At 42.8% G+C, this 18,967-nt stretch overlaps 1 protein-coding gene across 5 annotated transcripts in view; it reads left to right on the top strand.

Moving 5' to 3' along the window:
- The window catches only part of Ube4a (ubiquitination factor E4A), a 38,546-nt gene that overhangs the window by 11,927 nt on the left and 7,652 nt on the right, over positions 1-18,967 (top strand). For 4 of the 5 annotated variants that reach the window (XM_031346291.1, XM_031346294.1, XM_031346292.1 and 1 more), the window contains 14 exons: positions 879-1,109; positions 1,946-2,058; positions 3,137-3,289; positions 4,096-4,255; positions 4,829-5,031; positions 5,566-5,757; positions 7,253-7,586; positions 8,962-9,082; positions 11,242-11,546; positions 12,903-13,035; positions 13,992-14,179; positions 15,998-16,098; positions 16,201-16,314; positions 18,438-18,612. In XM_031346291.1, coding sequence (XP_031202151.1) covers positions 879-1,109; positions 1,946-2,058; positions 3,137-3,289; positions 4,096-4,255; positions 4,829-5,031; positions 5,566-5,757; positions 7,253-7,586; positions 8,962-9,082; positions 11,242-11,546; positions 12,903-13,035; positions 13,992-14,179; positions 15,998-16,098; positions 16,201-16,314; positions 18,438-18,612 — 2,523 coding nt within the window. The remainder of the gene's footprint in view (positions 1-878; positions 1,110-1,945; positions 2,059-3,136; positions 3,290-4,095; positions 4,256-4,828; positions 5,032-5,565; positions 5,758-7,252; positions 7,587-8,961; positions 9,083-11,241; positions 11,547-12,902; positions 13,036-13,991; positions 14,180-15,997; positions 16,099-16,200; positions 16,315-18,437; positions 18,613-18,967) is intronic. The other variant, XM_031346295.1, reaches the window with a different exon arrangement.

Raw genomic sequence — 18,967 nt, 5'->3', positions numbered from 1 at the left:
GAGGGGTGGTGAGATGTGTCAGTGGTAAAGACATGGCTTCCAGTCGTAATGACCTGAGTGCAGTCCTTACCACTTACATGGTAGAAGGAGAGAGAGGACTCCCCCAAGCTGTCATAGCATATAAACACATACAAAAATATGGGGGAAATGTCTTAAAGTATGGCATTGATCCATCACTAAAAAGATGGACAGATGGCTCAGCGTGCACATCCCCATACACAGAATGGCACGCACATATCATTTAAAAAATGCATCTTAAAAAAAAATAATCCTAAGGAAGTGGCTCAGCAGGTAAAGGTGCCTGCCACCTAGTCTGACAGCCTGAGTTCAAGCCCCAGGACCCACATAAAGGGAAAAGGCTGGCTGCTACTGTCTGTCATCTGATCTCCACAAGCACACTAACACTGCCCATGCACAAAATAAATGTCAAAGAGGGAGGGGCAGCTGAAAAGCACATGAGGGTTTTGAATAAAAAGCAGTGGTAAGGAACATGAGCACAAGGAACACTGCAGAATTAAGCAATTACCTATAGGGAACTGGTTCAGGGAGCCCTACTACAGGATATATTCCTTAGTGCCAAGTCACCAAAACAAACTTGTTCTTTAGGAAAAGGCCATACGTTGAAAATTATTAGAGTCATTTGATCTACTTGGTAATTCTTTTTTCTCTTAAGATTTGCTGGTTAGGTAATGTCGCTAATTTTGGCAGGAAGGGATACAGTTATGGGTCAAAGCAATAAAGTTTACTGTATAGAAGGCAAGATTTATAGCCAGTTCTGAATCCTAGAGTGCACTTGCCTGGCTTGAGTTGCTCAATAATGAGATGACTAATTTGTTTCACATCTGCAATTGTCCTTCTTGTGATTACATTCATTCTAGGTAGCGTGTTTGATTCTGAGGGAGGAGCATTGTGTAACAGCTTACATGTTCTGGCAGATGAGCTCCCAGAAAGCCCAGATGACTCGGATAATAGTGTGTCAGAGAGCCTGGATGAATTTGACTACTCAGTGTCTGAGATCAGCCGCTCCTTCCGGACACACCAAGAAATGTGTGAGCAACTCAACATCAATCACATGATCCAAAGGATCTTCCTCATTACTCTGGACAACAGTGAGTTGCAGACTTGGCACCATTGAATATCTATTCCTCTTGGCTTTGGCTAGGGACTACTTCGCTTCTTAGAAAACTGCTGTGTCAGGCTGGAGAGATGGCTCAGCGCTTAAGAGCACTGACTGTTCTTCCAGAGGTCCTGAGTTCAATTCCCAGCACCCACATGGTGGCTCACAACCATCTGTCGTGGGATCTGATGCTCTCTTCTGGTGTGTCTGAAGACATCCAGAGTTTCCTCATATACATAAAATAAATGAATAATTCTTTAAAAAAAAAAGAAAACAGAAAACTGCTATGTCTAATAGTTAAACCCACTCTTGTATCCCCAAAACACAGGGTTTACCTTAGTAAGGTTTCAATTCTTTAAAAACAGTATTTCAGTAGCTCTAAGTTCTGCTGCCATGTTGGTGTCTGTTCTTCCTTAAAAAAGGAGAGAAAGAGTAGCTAAACCCACTTTCTTCTTGGATGCATGCTGAGAGGCTCAGAAGGGTTTTACCTCTGTGCCCTATCTGTAACTCAACCCTAAAGTTAATGCTGGTGTTTGGAATTTTTTCCTAAATGTCACACTGAGAATCCACACAGTCCATGCTCTGTATCTAGTTTGTGTATCAAGATCACTGTGATTATTTCTGAACTCGAGAGACTTGCTATCGAGATCAGTTGTTGGAAACTGAGCATAGCTGTATATGCCTTTAATCTCTAGTACTGTGGAGGCGGAGGCAGGAGGGACCACTTGAGCCTAAGAGTTGAGTACCAAGCTAGGCAACATAGAAACAAAACCAGTGTCATGAGGACAGGAACATTGTCCTTAACCTGTCAGATGAAAACTTCCACAGGTGATCCAAGCTTGAAAAGTGGGAACGGCATCCCCAGTCGTTGTGTGTACTTGGAAGAAATGGCAGTAGAGCTGGAAGATCAAGACTGGCTTGATATGAGCAATGTTGAACAGGTACCTCCTGATTATGTGCCCTCAGCAGAACAGCCGTGCTGAATCCTGTTCATTCTCCTGACGAGACTTTGCTTGCCTCTGCCTCTTCCATTGTGTGTGGCATTTCCTTTTGAACTCTTCCTATCCACCCTGGCCACACATCCAAATCCACCCATTGTTTAAGAACCAGTTAAGATATCATCAGAGTTACCAGAAAAGAGTTGTCATTCCCTCCTCTGAGTTCCTTATCATGTACATTTATTATGTGAACTGTTACTGTCTCTTGTGGCTTTTTAATGAACCTGTCTTATCACTCCTGTTAAGAGTCTTAAGTTCCTCAGACAAGGCCCACCTCTATTTTACATACGTTCAAAAACCCAAAACTGGTCTGCAGAGATGGTGCACAAGTTTGGATGCCCATCACACACTGAAGCTAATGGTGCCACATGAGACAACGATCTTAGTGCTAGAAAGGAGTGGGAAGAGAGAGCAGAATGTCTCTGCGGACTTGCTGATCATCCGGCCTGCATGGGAAATAGTGAGCTCCAGGGTTAATCAGAGTTCAGGGGCATGAGACAGAGAATGACAGAGCAGGACACCCCATGTCCTCTGGCCTCATTCCAGTCCTCAGAAGATCAAGTACAGAAGACAACATCTGTCCAGTACAAGCGTTTCCTAGGTTATCAGAGCCCACAATAATCAGACTGTGTGTTTAATTAAAAATAATAAAGGTTTTAAAATATCGAGAGGAAAGACAGATCACTTGTCATTTCACTTTTCACACTTAAAGTGTCTTTACGCCCAGCAGTCACATGGCAGCATAAATTTTACATGTAGGTTTGTCACCCATGCTTTACACCTTTCAACACGTAACTGTGTGGTGCCTGCTCTGCTGCGACTATCCCAGACACTGGAGACATAATTTACAGTAACTATATGTATAATTAGTTTCTAACATTCCCGAAGTAATAAGATTCCTCCCACCCCATTCTGAACTACATCTGATTCTCGCCAAAGCATGTATCAAACTTCTTATCTTAGTGCTCTAGGATTTACCTTGCTTAATATTGTTTAGCATTTTGTTTATTTTTCTTAATAGGCCATCTTTGCTCGGTTATTGCTTCAAGATCCAGGAAACCACTTGATCAGCATGACTTCCTCTACAACTTTAAATCTCTCTGCTGATCGTGATGCAGGAGAGAGGCACATCTTTTGTTACCTTTACTCCTGCTTCCAAAGAGCCAAGGAAGAGGTAAATGAATAAGCCCCATGGAATTCTAGATTATCTTAAGTGGTGTTAGCCTGTGAGAGAGAGTTGGCTCAGTGTCTTTCATGCCATAATGTGTATTTTACGGTATATGTGGCACTATTAGGTTGCCATAAAGTCCATCTCTTTTCAGCTAAACAGTGTCTTCTGTTCTCTATACAAACCTCCCTAGAAGTCACACCTTTAAAAAAGGAAAACAAAACAACAACCAAAAAAAACTAAACATCAGATCACTTGGGTGTGGTAGTACACATCTATAAATCTAGCACTCATGAGGCACAGACAGAAGATTGCTACAAGTTGAGAGCTAACCTAGTTTACATATTTACACAGTGAGTTCCAGGCTAGCCTACACTTTGTAGTAAGACCAGAATAAAACAGCAGGAACCAAACAAACTCCAAATCTTCTAAAATTTTCCATGAAGTGGAAATACTTAGTTGGGCTAAGCTTGACATCTCCAAGATTAGAATTTTAGCATGTGAGCCTAAAAGCCAAACTACAAATCTGTCAGGAATTTTCAGTCCCTAAGAAACCAATACTGCCAAGTGGTGGCGACACTCACCTTTAATCCCAGCACTGAGGAGGCAGAGGCAGGCAGATCTCTGAGTTTGAGGCCAGCCTGGTCTACAGAATGAGTTCCAGGACAGCCAGGGCTATACAGACAGACCTTGTCTGGAAAAACCAAAAGAAAAAAATCAGTACTGTTTGAGGATATGTTTTCTGTCCTGTTTACTCTACCTACCCTTGCTCCATGTTATAAAAGCTATATGCTTTTCTCTCTTCGTTGCAGATTACCAAAGTTCCAGAAAACCTACTCCCCTTTGCAGTGCAGTGCAGAAACCTCACTGTCTCCAACACTCGAACAGTTCTCCTCACCCCAGAGATCTATGTTGACCAAAACATCCATGAGCAACTGGTAGATTTGATGTTGGAAGCTATTCAGGGAGCCCGTGAGTATAGAAGCAAGGTCTTTGAATATCTGAATTTAGAATACCAATTTAAAACTCCTCTAATGGTGTTAGAGGGTCTCAGAGTCATGATTCTGGCAGAAGTTAAAGAAGGAAGCTTACACCTTGATCGTCAAACCTCGATACTTGAAGAATTCTCAAACATACCATAGAGGGCTGGAGAGATGGCCCAGCAGTTAAGAGCACTTTTAGCTGCCCTTTCAGAGGACCCCAGTTCAGTTCTCATCACCCACAAGGAGGCTCACAGCTGCATGTAACTTCAGTTCCAGGGCATCCACTCCACTCTTCTGGTCCCGAAGGCACTGCATGCACTTGGTACATGCCTGAAGGCAAAGCACCCATCCACATAAAATAAAAGTAAATAAATCACAAAGAGCCATTGTTTGGAAGTGAGTATCTAGTGCCTTGGTCAAACAGTAGTGGAATATTGCCTGGCATTCATAGTCTTTAGTTCAATTGCTACACCATAGCAGAGACAGACAGACAGAAAGCATGAAACTTTAAAGACATACAAATTGTCATGGCCTCCTTCCTTTCTCATCTGTCTTCTGTTAGATTTTGAAGATGTAACTGAGTTTTTAGAAGAGGTCATTGAAGCCTTGCTGTTGGATGAGGAGGTTCGAACATTTCCTGAAGTCATGATTCCAGTGTTTGATATTTTACTTGGCCGAATAAAAGATCTAGAACTCTGCCAGATCCTCCTGTATACATACCTGGACATTCTTCTCTACTTCACTAGGCAGAAGGATATGGCCAAGGTAGGTCTCAAAGCATTGTATTCTCCTGGTGCTGACATCTTCAGACTTGATGCTTCCTGTCCTGAGGGCACTAGAACATTGCCTATAGAAAGCCAAGTATGGTATCACGTGCCTGGAATCCTAGCATTTGGGAACTGAAGAATCAATGCTGTCCTCAGCTACACAGTGAAATTGAGGCTATTAGGCCAGGGCTGGTGAGATGGTTCAGTGGGTAAGGCATCTGCCATGAAGTCTGAAGAGCTAAGTTTGATCCCAGAACCCATGTGGTGAAAGGAGAGAACCAGCCCCTACGTACAAATTGTCCTCTGACCTCTACACTACACTCATGGTGTACACACACACACTTAAAGAGTGAATGGATAAATAAATAAATGTTTAAAAGTTTTCTGCAATTTGAGGCCAACCTGGTTTCTACAAAGCCTGGCCTTTTTAAAAAAAAAGGGGTGGGGATTGTATAAGACTAAATTCTTTGGGATCTCTGCATCTTATTCTCTTTCTGTCATCATACAGTAAATAGGATTTGTCCTCCTGCAGGTTTTTTTAGAGTACATTCAGCCCAAGGACCCCAGCAATGGGCAGATGTATCAGAAGACCTTGCTGGGAGTCATTCTGAATATCTCGTGCTTGTTAAAGACTCCTGGCGTGGTAGAGAACCATGGCTTCTTCCTGAATCCATCCCGATCCAGTCCTCAGGAGATCAAAGTACAGGAGGCCAACATCCATCAGGTGGAACCACTTCCCAGGGTGTCACAGCTCCTGGTTTGAGATGGCCAAGAAACCATGTAGGGATAAGGCTGCTTCAACCTGTTTAGGAAAGCTAATTGCTCTGGTTGGCTTTTGTCATAATAACATAGCAAAATTGCCCCCTTATTGAGAGGGTGGGGTGGCACATGCTTGTAAACCTAGCACTTAAGAAATAAGAGTCAAGGGGTCATCCTGAGCTACATAGCCAGTACTGGGCAAACCTGCACTATAGAAGAGAGGGTCTTAAAAATAACAGAAGGGGCAGGATGGTGGTGGTGCACATCTTTAATCCCAGCACTTGGGGGGCAGAAGCAGATAGCTCTGAGTTTGAGGACAGCCAGGGATACACAGAGAAAACCCTGTTTCAAAAAAAAATCCAAAAAAACAAAAAAAAAAAAAAGAGAAGGCAGCAAAGAAATCACCCTTGGCGCACACCTGTAATCAGCAGACAGACTAAGGCAGAGGCAGGCTTGGTCTACATGATGAGTTCCATGACATGGAGAAAGACCCTGTCTCAAAAAAAGAAAAGAAAAAAGTCACTGTCTTCAGGTCCTTCATTACAAAGAGGGGATGATGGTTGGCAGGGGTAAGATCTGTGTGGTGTGACAGTGCTGCACACCCCTTCAGTCCTTGCCCTTCTCACCAAGACACTGTCACTCAGCTCATAAACCTTTTGACTAAAGCCAGCTATCTTATAAATCTTCTTTCTCTCCTCTTTTATACATAGGCCTCGTAACATAGAATTTAGCAGTAATTTGATGATTAGATGGCTAAGTGGGGCACAGTTAAGTGTCCCATTACTGTTAAGTCATCATGGTGCTGTCAAGCAGGTGTTTAGCAGACTACAACAGTGGCCAAACCAACTGCCCTTGGTGTTCGTTTCTTTCTTGTAAAGAAAGATTTACTGGGACCATCAAGATGGCTCAGTGAGTAAAGATCTTATCATCCAGTGACTCGAGTCTGTTCCCCAGGGCCCACATAGTAGAGAGAATCTGCTCCCATACATGCTCGTACGTGCTTCCTAGCATGTTACTCCCACATACTTATAACTACATTGACACTGAATAAATGTAATATAAAAATTAGAAACACTATTGACTATAATGTCTGTCTGTTTTGTTTATGGCTTAGTGTCATACTACAGTGGTGGAGGTGAATAATGCTTTGAAAAACAGAGCCAAAGATTTATCACCTAACACTGTACCAAAAAATTCCCTACTGTGAAACCTATTAAAGTCTGTGCAGTTTGGCAGCTGACCAGAAAATGTCTCCTAAGTATCCAGTAATACATGTAATATCCATTATATATAAATAGATACACATCAGAATCAGTGAGCAAGGTATAAAAGGAGTAAAGGGAACAGTTAAGATTAGCATTTATTTAAAAACTTGTATTTGCTGGGGCTTAGGAGTAAAAAAGAAAATACCAGGATTGTGAAATTGGAATGTTCTGTGGTTGTGTTTTCTGGCTAAACAGTTCATGGCTCAGTTCCATGAAAAGATCTACCAGATGCTGAAGAACTTGCTCCAGCTCTCTCCAGAAACCAAGCACTGTATCTTGTTCTGGCTTGGAAACTGTTTGCATGCAAATGCAGGCCGCACCAAGATCTGGGCCAATCAGATGCCCGAAATCTTCTTCCAAATGTATGCCTCCGATGCCTTCTTTCTGAATCTGGGTGCTGCCCTCCTGAAGCTGTGCCAGCCATTCTGCAAACCCAGATCCTCCCGGCTCCTCACCTTTAATCCCACGTACTGTGTCCTCAAAGACTTGAATGATGAAGAACGAAAAATTAAAAGTGTACATATGAGAGGTAGGCGGGGAACTGGGCTCTTGGAAACAGTGAGTATGTCTCCCTTGAGTATGACTCCCAGTGAGTATTTGCTCCCTTGGCCTTTGAGAGAGTGCCCCTTATTCAAAGCCTATGAGAACAAGTTAAATGATTTAAATGGATTTTTGAAAACCAGCACCTGTTACCTTTTAAATGTTAGGCCTTGGTGAGACCTTCTGTCTTATTCTGGCAACCTTGGATATTCATTTCCTCATCTTTTATAAAATGCAGTCACACACAGCATCCTTCTTGAACTCAGAGGTTCCAGAAGAGGGCAGGCGGGTAGGTTAACATAGTGAAAACAGCACAGGAACGGGTGAACAGCCAGTTCTGCAGAAGCTGGTTTCTTCATTTCTTAACAGACAAGTCAGTTTACCAGGCAGAGGAGCAGGAGTGTAGACGATAACAGATGTAGAGGTGACAACCTGTGGAAGCAGCAGCAAGCACTTACTTGAGAGGCAGAGGCAGGTGATCTTTGAGTTTGAGGCTGTCTAGGAAAAAAAAAATCTATGGAAAGAATTTATTGAGGAATAGTGAGAAGTTCTATGTAGTTAGAACAAGGGATGGGATTTGGGGGGTGGGTGTAGAGTGTGGAGTGGGAAGGAAGAAAGCTGGCACCTGTTTTGAGAAAACTTGGATATGGAGAAGTGAAAAGGAATCAGCCCTGATCTGTCACTCAGAACAAATCTCTTGTAGGTTTTGATTTATTTCCTTCTAGGTTTGGGGGGAGTTTTTTTTTAGCTTCTTATGAACTTAAAAAAAAAAAAAAACTAGTATCTGCACAAAAATAACTTATCTTAAACACTAAAAAGCAAAAAGTAAGTTGAAATAGCCAAATGGTGGTGGCCCATACCTTTATTAATCCCAGCAGTCAGAACACAGAGGCAGGTTGATCTTTGTGAGTTCGAGGCCTGCCTGGTCTACAGAGCAAGTTCCTAGAAAGCCAGAGCTACACAGAGACCCTGTCTCAAACGAATGAATGCATGAAGGGAAGGAAGGAGGGAAAGAAGGAAGGAAGGAAGAAAGGAAGGAAGGAAAGAAAGAAAAGAAAGAAAGAAATAAAGAAGGGAAAAGAAAAAAAGAAAGAAAGGGAAAGAAAGAAAAAATGGCCCAATGTCTACCACTTGGAAACTGTACAATATTGTCACTCATTTTAGTTTTTTTGCTGACTTCATTGGTTCAACAAAAGAGATGTAGCTGTTTCTATAGATAGCAGGAGGCCAGAAAGTGTTTTTCGACAAGTAGTTGGAGATGTGTTACAAGGAAGATACCATTGTAGCAATATGGAGGCTGAGAGTGAAGCCCAAGACCGATTGTGGAAAGAGCCGCCTGTCACCATTCCTTTTGCTTCTTGGAGGTTTGGACAAGGAGACCTGTCTGATCCCAGCTGTGCAGGAGCCAACGTTCCCCCAGAGCTACAACCTTGTGACGGAGAACCTGGCACTGACAGAATATACCTTGTACTTGGGATTTCACAGGTAACACCTTTAATGTCTTGGAAAAGAACTGTTGGTCCAGTTAGTTGTGTCGACAGCTCAAAGGTGGGCAGTGAGTCTAAAGAGCCCTGTCAGGATGGCACAGGGAAAGTCACATGCACTGGTTTAAATTTACATGAGTCCACTTTGTACAGATTGCTTATATTTTTGTTTTTGTTTCTTGTTTTTATATCTCCAAAATTAACTTTAAAATTAACATAATGCTAATACTTTTCTCCACATTTTGCCAACTTTTCAATCCCTGCCTTTTTGTTATTATCTAGGAAAATCTAATTACTTTCATTTTACATTTCACTCTCTACCCTTGAATTCTTATTACTTCTGATGCCCAAAGACTAGAGACAAAACTAACAGAAGTTGAGAGAATGGGCCGGGCGGTGGTGGCGCACGCCTTTAATCCCAGCACTTGGGAGGCAGAGGCAGGAGGATTTCTGAGTGCGAGGCCAGCCTGGTCTACAAAGTGAGTTCCAGGACAGCCAGAGCTATACAGAGAAACCCTGTCTCGAAAAAAAAAAAAAAAAAAAGAAGTTGAGAGAATGGTGATGAGAGATTCCAGATAGACAATAGAGCACAGAAGAGTTGCAGACCTGAGAGGACAGGTTCTAAACAAAGGAGGGCTGAAAGCTTGTGTAGACGTTCCAGAGCGTCCATTCCTAGCAAACTAGCAGCCACATGTCACTCCACAGTTTTCTCCCTTATTTAGCTGAGAATGATTTCCAGCATAAGGAGGAGAAATAACAACTTACTCATATGTCTCGTCTACAGGAATAGTATTATGAAAACTGTTTTTTTTTTTTAAATTGGTGGGGACAGGGCACACATGCTCATGTGCGATATAAAAGTCAGAGATCACGGGTCAGGTGGCTTTCTCAGATGTTCCCCCACCATATCTTTTGAGGAAGAATCTTTTACTAAACCTGGAGCTCACTGATTCAGCAAGACTCCAGGATGCTCCTATGTCTATGTCCCTAGCATTAGGATCCAAGAAGCACACCAGCATACTCATCTTTCACATGGGTGCTGGGGATCCAAACTCAGGTCCCCTTGCTTGCATATGCAAGCAGATTATCAATTGAGCCATCTTTCCAGACCCAGAAATACTGATATTTTGTTTGTTTGTTTTTTCAAGACAGGATTTCTCTGTGTAGCCTTGGCTATCTTGGAACTCACTCTGTAGACCAGGCTGGCCTTAGATCTACCTGCCTCTGCCTCTGCCTCTGCCCCTTGAGTGCTGAGATTAATGGTGTGTATCACTTGCTTGACCTGGAATTCTGATTTTTTTTTAATGCTTTTTCAGGATACTTAAATTAATGTAAGGTGGTTTTGGTTTTTTTGATTTTTTGTTTTTTTTTTTTAACTCCTCCAGCCGAAAGTTACTGGGGGGAAAATGAAAATATGTCTTCATTAAGCAGTGTTTCTGACCTGTTGCTGACATTTTAAATGTGGTAACAGAAGTTCAGCATGTGCTTGATCTGCTCAACAGTCTAAATTCAGACATAGAGATGCTTGGCATCTAGTTTCCCAGTCAGTTACTGTAGTAGCTGTCCACAAGAACCAAGGGAGTGATTTAGGATTGTACATGTAGAGCCAGTTATCAGTAGCTTTTAGTTCTAGGTCTTCTTTTCAATATTAGAGTAAAATTTTGTGAAGAATAATTACCTTATTCTTCAGAGGGCTGGAAGCTGCTCTTCAGTTGTGTGCCCAACAGTGGCTGCTTTAGGGGTCAGTTGTTAAAATCAAGACTTTTTCACTTGCTTAGTTTTCTCACTGTGCAAAGATCATCCTCTGACCCCACCTGTGTACTCTAAAGCTTGTGCTGGGCTGCTCATACTCGGCCTCATTAAAATAACTGTTTTCTGTAATAAGTACGCCCTCTGCACCCTGCTCCTGTTAGAGGCTGCTAACTCTCCATAATAAGTTTCAGATTTGTGCACATGGTAACATTTTCTGAGAGCAGTCCACCTTGCTTCTGTCAAGTCGGTAACTTTCGTGAGTGCCTTCTGTGTCATTGACCCTGCAACTTTCTACAGCTGTAGAACACTAGAAAAAACAAACAAGGATTTGCTTTTCAGTGTGGTCTATACTACACTGCCCCCACATGGGCCTCCCTGACCTAGTCTCTTCTGCTTTCTTGAGGGCAGGTTGCATGATCAGATGGTAAAAATCAACCAAAATCTGCATCGGCTGCAGGTTGCCTGGCGGGATGCTCAGCAGAGTTCTAGCCCTGCCGCTGACAATCTCCGTGAGCAGTTCGAACGCCTGATGACCATCTATCTCTCTACCAAGACTGCTATGACTGAGCCCCAGATGCTGCAAAACTGCCTGAATTTGCAGGTGTCCATGGCTGTCCTGCTGGTTCAGCTGGCCATAGGCAATGAGGGCTCCCAGCCAGTAGAGCTAAGTTTTCCTTTGCCAGATGGCTATAGCTCTTTGGCTTATGTGCCAGGTAAGCAGCCTGTCCCTTGGGAACATCCTATTAATAGCCACCTCAATTTAACTGTGTCACCTTGGAAGCTTAATTCTCAAAATACCCTTCCTTAGTTATCATTTCATTGTTTTTAGAGAAACTATTTAAACTTATAAGAATCTCCTGGCCAAAGCATGGGCCCCAACAGTTGCTTCTCCAGCTTTGTGTCCCTGGTACTGGGACTGTCCGAAAACAGCCTCCAAAAGATGAACTGTGGTCAGGGTTTTCACAGCTCTTAGAGTCTGTCATTAAAATTGCTTGACTTTCAAAGTATTCAACTGTCTGTTTAACTCTCCCTGAGGTTTTTTTAGGGGGAAAAAAAATCCCCTTTTACTAACTCAGAAGGGAGATTTTGTGTGTGTGTGTATGTCAGTGAGAGGTCAGTAGATGTTGTTCACTAATCAGATTAAATGTTCTTGAACACTGTGCTGGTCTCGTATTGCTATGTAACAAATTACTTCCCAAACATAGCAGCTTAAAACAGCAAACACTATCTCACACAGTCCTCTTCGTCAGAAATCCAAGAGCACTTGGCTGTGTGATTCTAGCTCAGAGTACTAATGAGGTTATGGCCAAGCTGTCAGTCAGAGCCATAGGACTCTGAGGACTCAACGAGGGCTGGAGGATCCACTTACAAGCCCAGTCGGCTGGTCGTCAACAGGCCTCACATGTGTGCCAATAGCCTACAACATCTCTTAGTGCCACTCATGATGTGGCAGCACAGGTGACCAAAATGAAAGCTGCAAACTCTCTCAACTAACCTTGAAAATGATGTCCTCTACTGCATACACCTGGGTACATCCCAGTCTGGAGTAATGGTGATGTCCTCTACTGCATACAGCAGGGGTCACCTAGTCTAGAGTAATAATGTTCTCTACTGCATACACCTGGGGTGTCCCAGTCTGGAGTAATGGTGATGTCCTCCACTGCATACACCTGGGGTGTCCCAGTCTGGAGTAATGGTGATGTCCTCCAATGCATACAGCAGGGGGTCACCTAGTCTAGAGTGATGCAGAAAGGGACTTGCAAAGGTCTGAGTGGCAAAAAGGAGAGTAGTTAGAAGACCGTCCTGGAGCTCCTTACTGCAGCACCTAGTGTAACTAGCCATACCTAAACTCTGGCCGACCTATAGGGGTGTACAGTGCTAGTGTTAAGAGTTCTTTGTGTCATGCATCTCCTCAGATAAGAGATCCTACAGTTACTGACTTACCACCATCCCTGGCATATAAAAGACTTGGACTTTTTTTAACCTTTGTTAATTTATGTGAAGGAGGTACTGGGATGTTGTTTGAGACAATGAACAGATGTTTGGCTAATTCCAGTGATTTTTTTCAGAATTTTTTGCAGATAACCTAGGTGATTTCCTCATTTTCCTCCGGCGCTTTGCTGAGGACATCTTGGAGACATCAGCAGATTCCCTGGAGCATGTCCTTCACTTTATCACCATTTTTACCGGAAGCATAGAAAGGTGATGTGCAGGATGCTTGCCCCAGTCACTAGCTAGAGCCACAGACATTCTGCCAGCTGTGGCGCTTTAATAAGTAGAGGACTTTGCCCACAGAATTTGAACTTGCATATAAGGTACCTAATAGGATTCCATAGCTGGTCCCTGGTTAAAATAGTTAAATAGAATACCAAAAGCTGGACCAGTGTCAGACAAATGCTAAACTTTTACTAATTATGTCAGCCAAAGTCTGTTCCTGCGGCTGGAATTGGATAAGCAGTAAACCTGGGTTTATGTTACTTCTAGCCTGATGGTTTTACTATGTTTACTATGTACTATTGTTTTTAGAATTGCTTTTTTGGGGGAAGTTGGGGGTGGGGGAGTATTATGTGTGGGGGCTAAAGGAAACAATTTTTATGCACAAAAGGGCACATTGCTGCAAAATAAAAGTCCACAATTCCACAAGACATATCAATGAGAAATATATAGAAGCCAACCCTTCACTGACCTGAAGTTGGCCGTAAACCAACAGACATTGATTAGTCTTATAGGATAGGGATTATGGAGCTATCAGATAGTTATAACCTTATTATTTGCATTCAGAAAGCTTGGGGAGGCCAGTTTATTCAAAATGGACCTGTCAGTAAATAGTGCATTGTTATAGGAAAATTGAGTGTCCTAAACATTGCATGGAAACTGAAGCACTCCCTCATACATGGTTAGCTGTCCTCTCAAGAGCTAAGCGGGCAGGCACAATAGTGTACAGCTATAATCCAAGCACTCGGGAGGCAGAGGCAGGCAGCCTGGTCTACAGAGGGAGTTCCAGGACAGCCAGGGCTACACAGAGAAACCCTGTCTCACAAAACAAAACAAATATATATATATATTTGGTGATATAGAATGTGCTAGCTCCTTGTGTAGAATAGAATCACACCTGGGAGTTATGTCTTCCTGCTCATCGTGCTTTCTTCCGTCTGCAGAATGAAGAATCCTCACCTGAGGGCCAAATTAGCAGAGGTGTTAGAAGCAGTGATGCCTCACCTGGACCAGACTCCAAGCCCCCTGGTGTCCAGTGTGTTCCACCGGAAACGCATGTTCTGCAACTTTCCATATGCTCCCCAACTTGCAGAAGCCTTAATCAAGGTTTTTGTGGACATCGAATTTACAGGTAAAGGAGTCACACGGCCAGCTCTAAAGCTGAGAACTAAGAGTTTCACAGCTTGCTCACTGTCAAATGTCACAGAAATGTCAACCAGTATTACTTGAATACTCACTGTGTGCCAGGCTTAATGGTGGGTGCTTTATTTTTTTCTACATCATTAACTTGTCTCTCTGAAAAGTTTAGCTATATTGTTCTCATTTTTATATATAAGAATATAGATGCTAAAAATGTTTTGTTTGTACATATCATGCACCTAAAAGTACTAAAACCAGCTCTGTCTCACAAGAAAAAAACAAACAACTAGAACAAAAAAAAATCTCACCTGCATATACTCACGCAAGGCAAGCATGAAGAGCTGAGATTGAGCCTTAAAATCCAGGTTTTATAAAGCTAGGTGTAACAATGTCTACCTCTAATTCAGTTCTATAGAGACAGAGACAAAATGATGCCTGGGGCTCCATGGTCATCCAGTCTGTGCAAATCATTGAGTTCTGCTTTAATGAGAGGCTCTGTCTCAAAAAAAAATAAAGTGGAAGCAAGGTGGTGGTGGCAGAGGCAGAGGGATCTCTGTGAGTTTAGGGCCAGTCTGGTCTATCGAGTGAGTTCCAGGACAGCCAGGGCTACACAGAGAAACCCTGTCTCAAAAAGCAAACAAACAAACAACAACAACAACAAAAGGGAGAGCAATTAAGGAAGGCACTTGGTGTAGACTTTCAGCCTCTGTGTGTGTGTGTGCATGTGCAAGGACACACACATGGACACTCACAAACGTGTATGAACATATACCCACAACATGTATACATCAAAAGAAAAAAAAGAATTAAAGAAAAGAGTACCAGTAGATAGCATTCTCTCTGTCTTCTGTCCTGATCACCTGAGTTTCAACTAAGCAGAGCTTTATCTGAACTAGTAGTCAAGGCATGCTAAGCAGTTGCATAAGAGTCTTTTTAAAGGGGATTCCTGCCATTTGGTAACTTGTACAATTAACATTTAAAGAGGCATTTAACATTTTATTAAGCTAGGTGTCCACTTTTCTTTTCTGCCTTTGTCTCTTACTTAATTCTGGGTCTTGATTTCTCACATATAAAATGAGTCAGAATGATGAGTCACTGACATAGATTGTGCTATCCTGCCCCTGAGGAGCTGCCCAGCAGTCGCCATGGCAATCTCACAGCCAGAGAATTGTAATGGAATCCACTCCATTAATCTAAAAGTGAAGGTTGGAAAAGGCTTGGTGAGCCAAGCACAGTGATGCATACCTGTGTAATCTTAACACCTGGGAGGCAGAGGCAGGAAGACTTAATTGGAAACCATCCTGGAGCCAGGTGTGGTGGCACACAACTCTAATCCCAACACTCATGAGGCCGATACAGGTGAAGCTCTGACAGCCTAGTCTGTATAGCAAGTTCTGGACAGCCAGGGTTACATAGAGAGACCCTTTCTCAAAACAAAACAGAGCAAAACAAAACAATTTTTTCATGCATGTAAAAAAACCCCAACTCCCCTTCCTACTTCCTCTGGAAACTCCCAACATTCCCTTCCCCCATTCACATCTGCTCCTCTTTTTGCCCACAAGCCACTGAACCTAGTTGGTGCTGCCTGTTGGCATGTTGGCTGGTCTTGTTGACATGATTGTATGCAGGAAATTGTAGCTATAGCCTAGATTTTATCCTCAGCACCCCAAGGACTATGAGCTGGAGGTACTCCTAGGAAAGATTTTGGCAACAGCCTTGACATTCAGAGTAAAGAAAATGCATACACATAAGCTCCTGCTCATTCTCTATTAGACCACCCTAGCTGATTGCTCATTCTTCCTTACTTTAGGGGACCCCCATCAATTTGAACAGAAGTTTAATTATCGCCGCCCTATGTATCCCATCCTGAGATACATGTGGGGGACAGATTGCTATCGGGAGAGCATCAAGGTGAGAGAGGTTTTTGTGGTGCTGTTTGCTTCAAGTCAGCCCTGGAACCACTGGTACATGATTCGGCACTAAAATGTCTTCTTCTTGGGCTGGAACTTACAGGATCTGGCTGACTATGCCTCTAAGAATTTAGAAGCTATGAATCCCCCACTGTTCCTCCGATTTCTTAACCTGTTAATGAATGATGCTATCTTCCTTTTGGATGAAGCCATACAGGTAAAAAAGGAAATATTGTGTGTGTTCCTATACCATTTGCAGTGATCTCAATGAAAAGGGCTCCAAATCAGCATTATTGGTGGTAGTGGGGTGGTGGTGACAATGTTTATGTTTTGTTTTGTTGGTGTATGTGTCTTTATATAAATTATCTCTAGCTCTTTATCCTAAGTTGACCTCAAACCTATAGGAATCCTTTCAGCTTAGCCTCCCAAAGTTTTATGGTTGCAGACTTGAACCACTGCACCTGGAAAAGAGTATATTGTTTTGACTTTTTAATTATAATAGAATAATCCTTGCTCTAGGACACTCTTGCACACCACAAGTGTATGTGTTATACTAGTGTGCTCAGTGCTTCCTACACAGCTTTTAGGTTCATCGTTTCACTATATCAAGGGTCATTGCTGGACTTGGGGGCGTTCTTTGGATGAGAGTTTAAATGATGGTCTTGGAGCTGGAGAAATGACTTAGTGGTTAAGAGTACTTAATGACTTTTGCAGAGAACCTGGGTTCAATGCCCAACACCTAAATGACAGCTCACACACACCTGTAACTCCAGTTCTGACACCATCTTCTGACCTCTTGCAGACATGTGGTGCACATACATACACATGAATAATTTTTTAAGTGTGATAAAGCCAAACTAAGGTGTACCAACAGGCCAACAATGCAGAAAAAATCATAGGATCTTCATTTTGGTCAGTGACTGTGAGACTTTCATTGTTACAACAGAGAACCTGAGAAAAGCCACCTACAAAAGGAAGGATTGTTTCAGCTCCAAGTTGCAGAGGTTTTGGTCCAGGCTTAGCTGTGTGCTCTGCGTTGGGCCTGCAACAGGGCAGGAGCTCAGAGTGACTAGGCAGTGAGCTTCAGGAAGATGATGCAGGTTAGTTTGAAGATAGCCTACTGGACAATCAGGAGCTCTCATTGATAACACACTAACTTGTGCTTGCTTTGTGACTAGGAGGAGTTTGCCTCCTGTTCTTTTCATAAGCCTACACTCTGAAACTTAACATAGGTTCTCAGAGGAAGTGAGAACAGTTGCTATTATACACATCTCTGTTACGTGAAGACAGTATGATTCAGGGTGTGGAGCAGATAGTGTTCTCTTGACATAGGTTAACTCATTCTCTGCTGCAGCAGTAAGGTGATAAGAGGTGAGGGTTTTAAGTAATTAGGATTCCCTCTGGATAGTGGGTGTCTTTGCAGAACTTTAGTTTGAGTCTTTTGTGTTGTTTGGTGTTTTCATGTCATCCTGATGCTTTAGCTTGGCTTCCACACACTCCTGCACTGCTCTTCCTTTCCATCTGCAGATCTGATCCTAGCTTGGGCAGTTATCTAGCAGTTTGCTCAAGCTGAGACAAAGCTGTATGACGACACTACTTATCTTTTTCCAAAAGTCCCTTAAAATTTAATTTTACATTCTGTGGGTACACTTGCTACAGTGCACATGTGGAAGTCAGAGGACGACTTCTGGGAGTCTGTTTTCTCCTTTCACCATGAGGTCTGGGATCAAATGCAGGTTATTAGCTCTGGTACCTTAACCCATTGAGTAATCTCACTGCTCCTCCTGAGTGAAGCTTCAGCACTGCATTAACAAAGGCTTCATATGGGCTCTGCATTTCCCACCTTACTGACTGGGTTTGTTTTTTGCTTTTTAAGAGTTATGTGTATGCGTGTTTTGTTTCCATGTATGTAACTACACTACATGCATGCAGGTGCTTGGGCAGGCTAGAAGACTTTTTTGTATTTCTTGGAGGTATAGTTATAGGTGGTTGTAAGCTGCCATGTGCGAGAGCTAGTGCTCTTAACCTCTCAGCCACTTCTCCAGCTTTGGATTTTTTTGTGTTTGTATTTTTTTTTTTAATTATGTAAGTGCATATAATGCCTACGAAGGCCAAAAGAGGATATCAGATCCCCTGGAACTGGAGTTAACAGGTGGTTGTGAGCCACGGTGTTGGTGCTGGCAATCAAAGCCTGATCCTCTACAAGAGCAGCAAGAGCATGCAACCATTGAGCCTCCTTTCCAAACCAATATGACTGGATTTTAATTAAGCCCTCTTAAATGTCATGGCCCTTCAGTTGTGTTTCTCTTATCTGGTGTATCACATTTCTGGTTTCCATAGTATTTGAGCAAGATCAAGATTCAACAGATCGAGAAAGACAGAGGAGAATGGGAGAGTCTGACACCAGAAGCCCGCCGAGAGAAAGAGGCTGGTCTGCAGATGTTTGGGCAGCTGGCGCGTTTTCATAACATCATGTCCAATGAGACAATTGGTACCCTTTCCTTCCTGACATCAGGTAAGAACATAAAGGTATGCTGTCCCCAAAAATGTAGTAATCAAGGTCTGTTTCACTGAGGGATCAGCCCAGCTCAAAATTAAGAGTGTAGAATCTGGGGCAGGGGGTGTAGCTCAGTCTGTAGAGTGCTTGCCTTGCCTGCATGAAAGCCTGCATGGTGGTCCACACCAGTAATCCAAGCACTCAGGAGGCTGAGGCAGGAAGATCAGAAGTTCCAGGTCATCCTCATCTACATATTAAGTTGCAGGACACCTTGGAATGCATGAGACCCTCTGATGATTGTAACTTCTACATCTGAAACCAAAACAAATCAGAGAAACTTTAAAAAGAATGATGGTGCTCATCACATGCCAAA

This window comes from Mastomys coucha, unplaced genomic scaffold, assembly GCF_008632895.1.
Source record: "Mastomys coucha isolate ucsf_1 unplaced genomic scaffold, UCSF_Mcou_1 pScaffold23, whole genome shotgun sequence".
Taxonomy (NCBI): Eukaryota; Metazoa; Chordata; class Mammalia; order Rodentia; family Muridae; genus Mastomys; species Mastomys coucha.
This window is presented reverse-complemented; position numbering and strand designations above follow the sequence as displayed.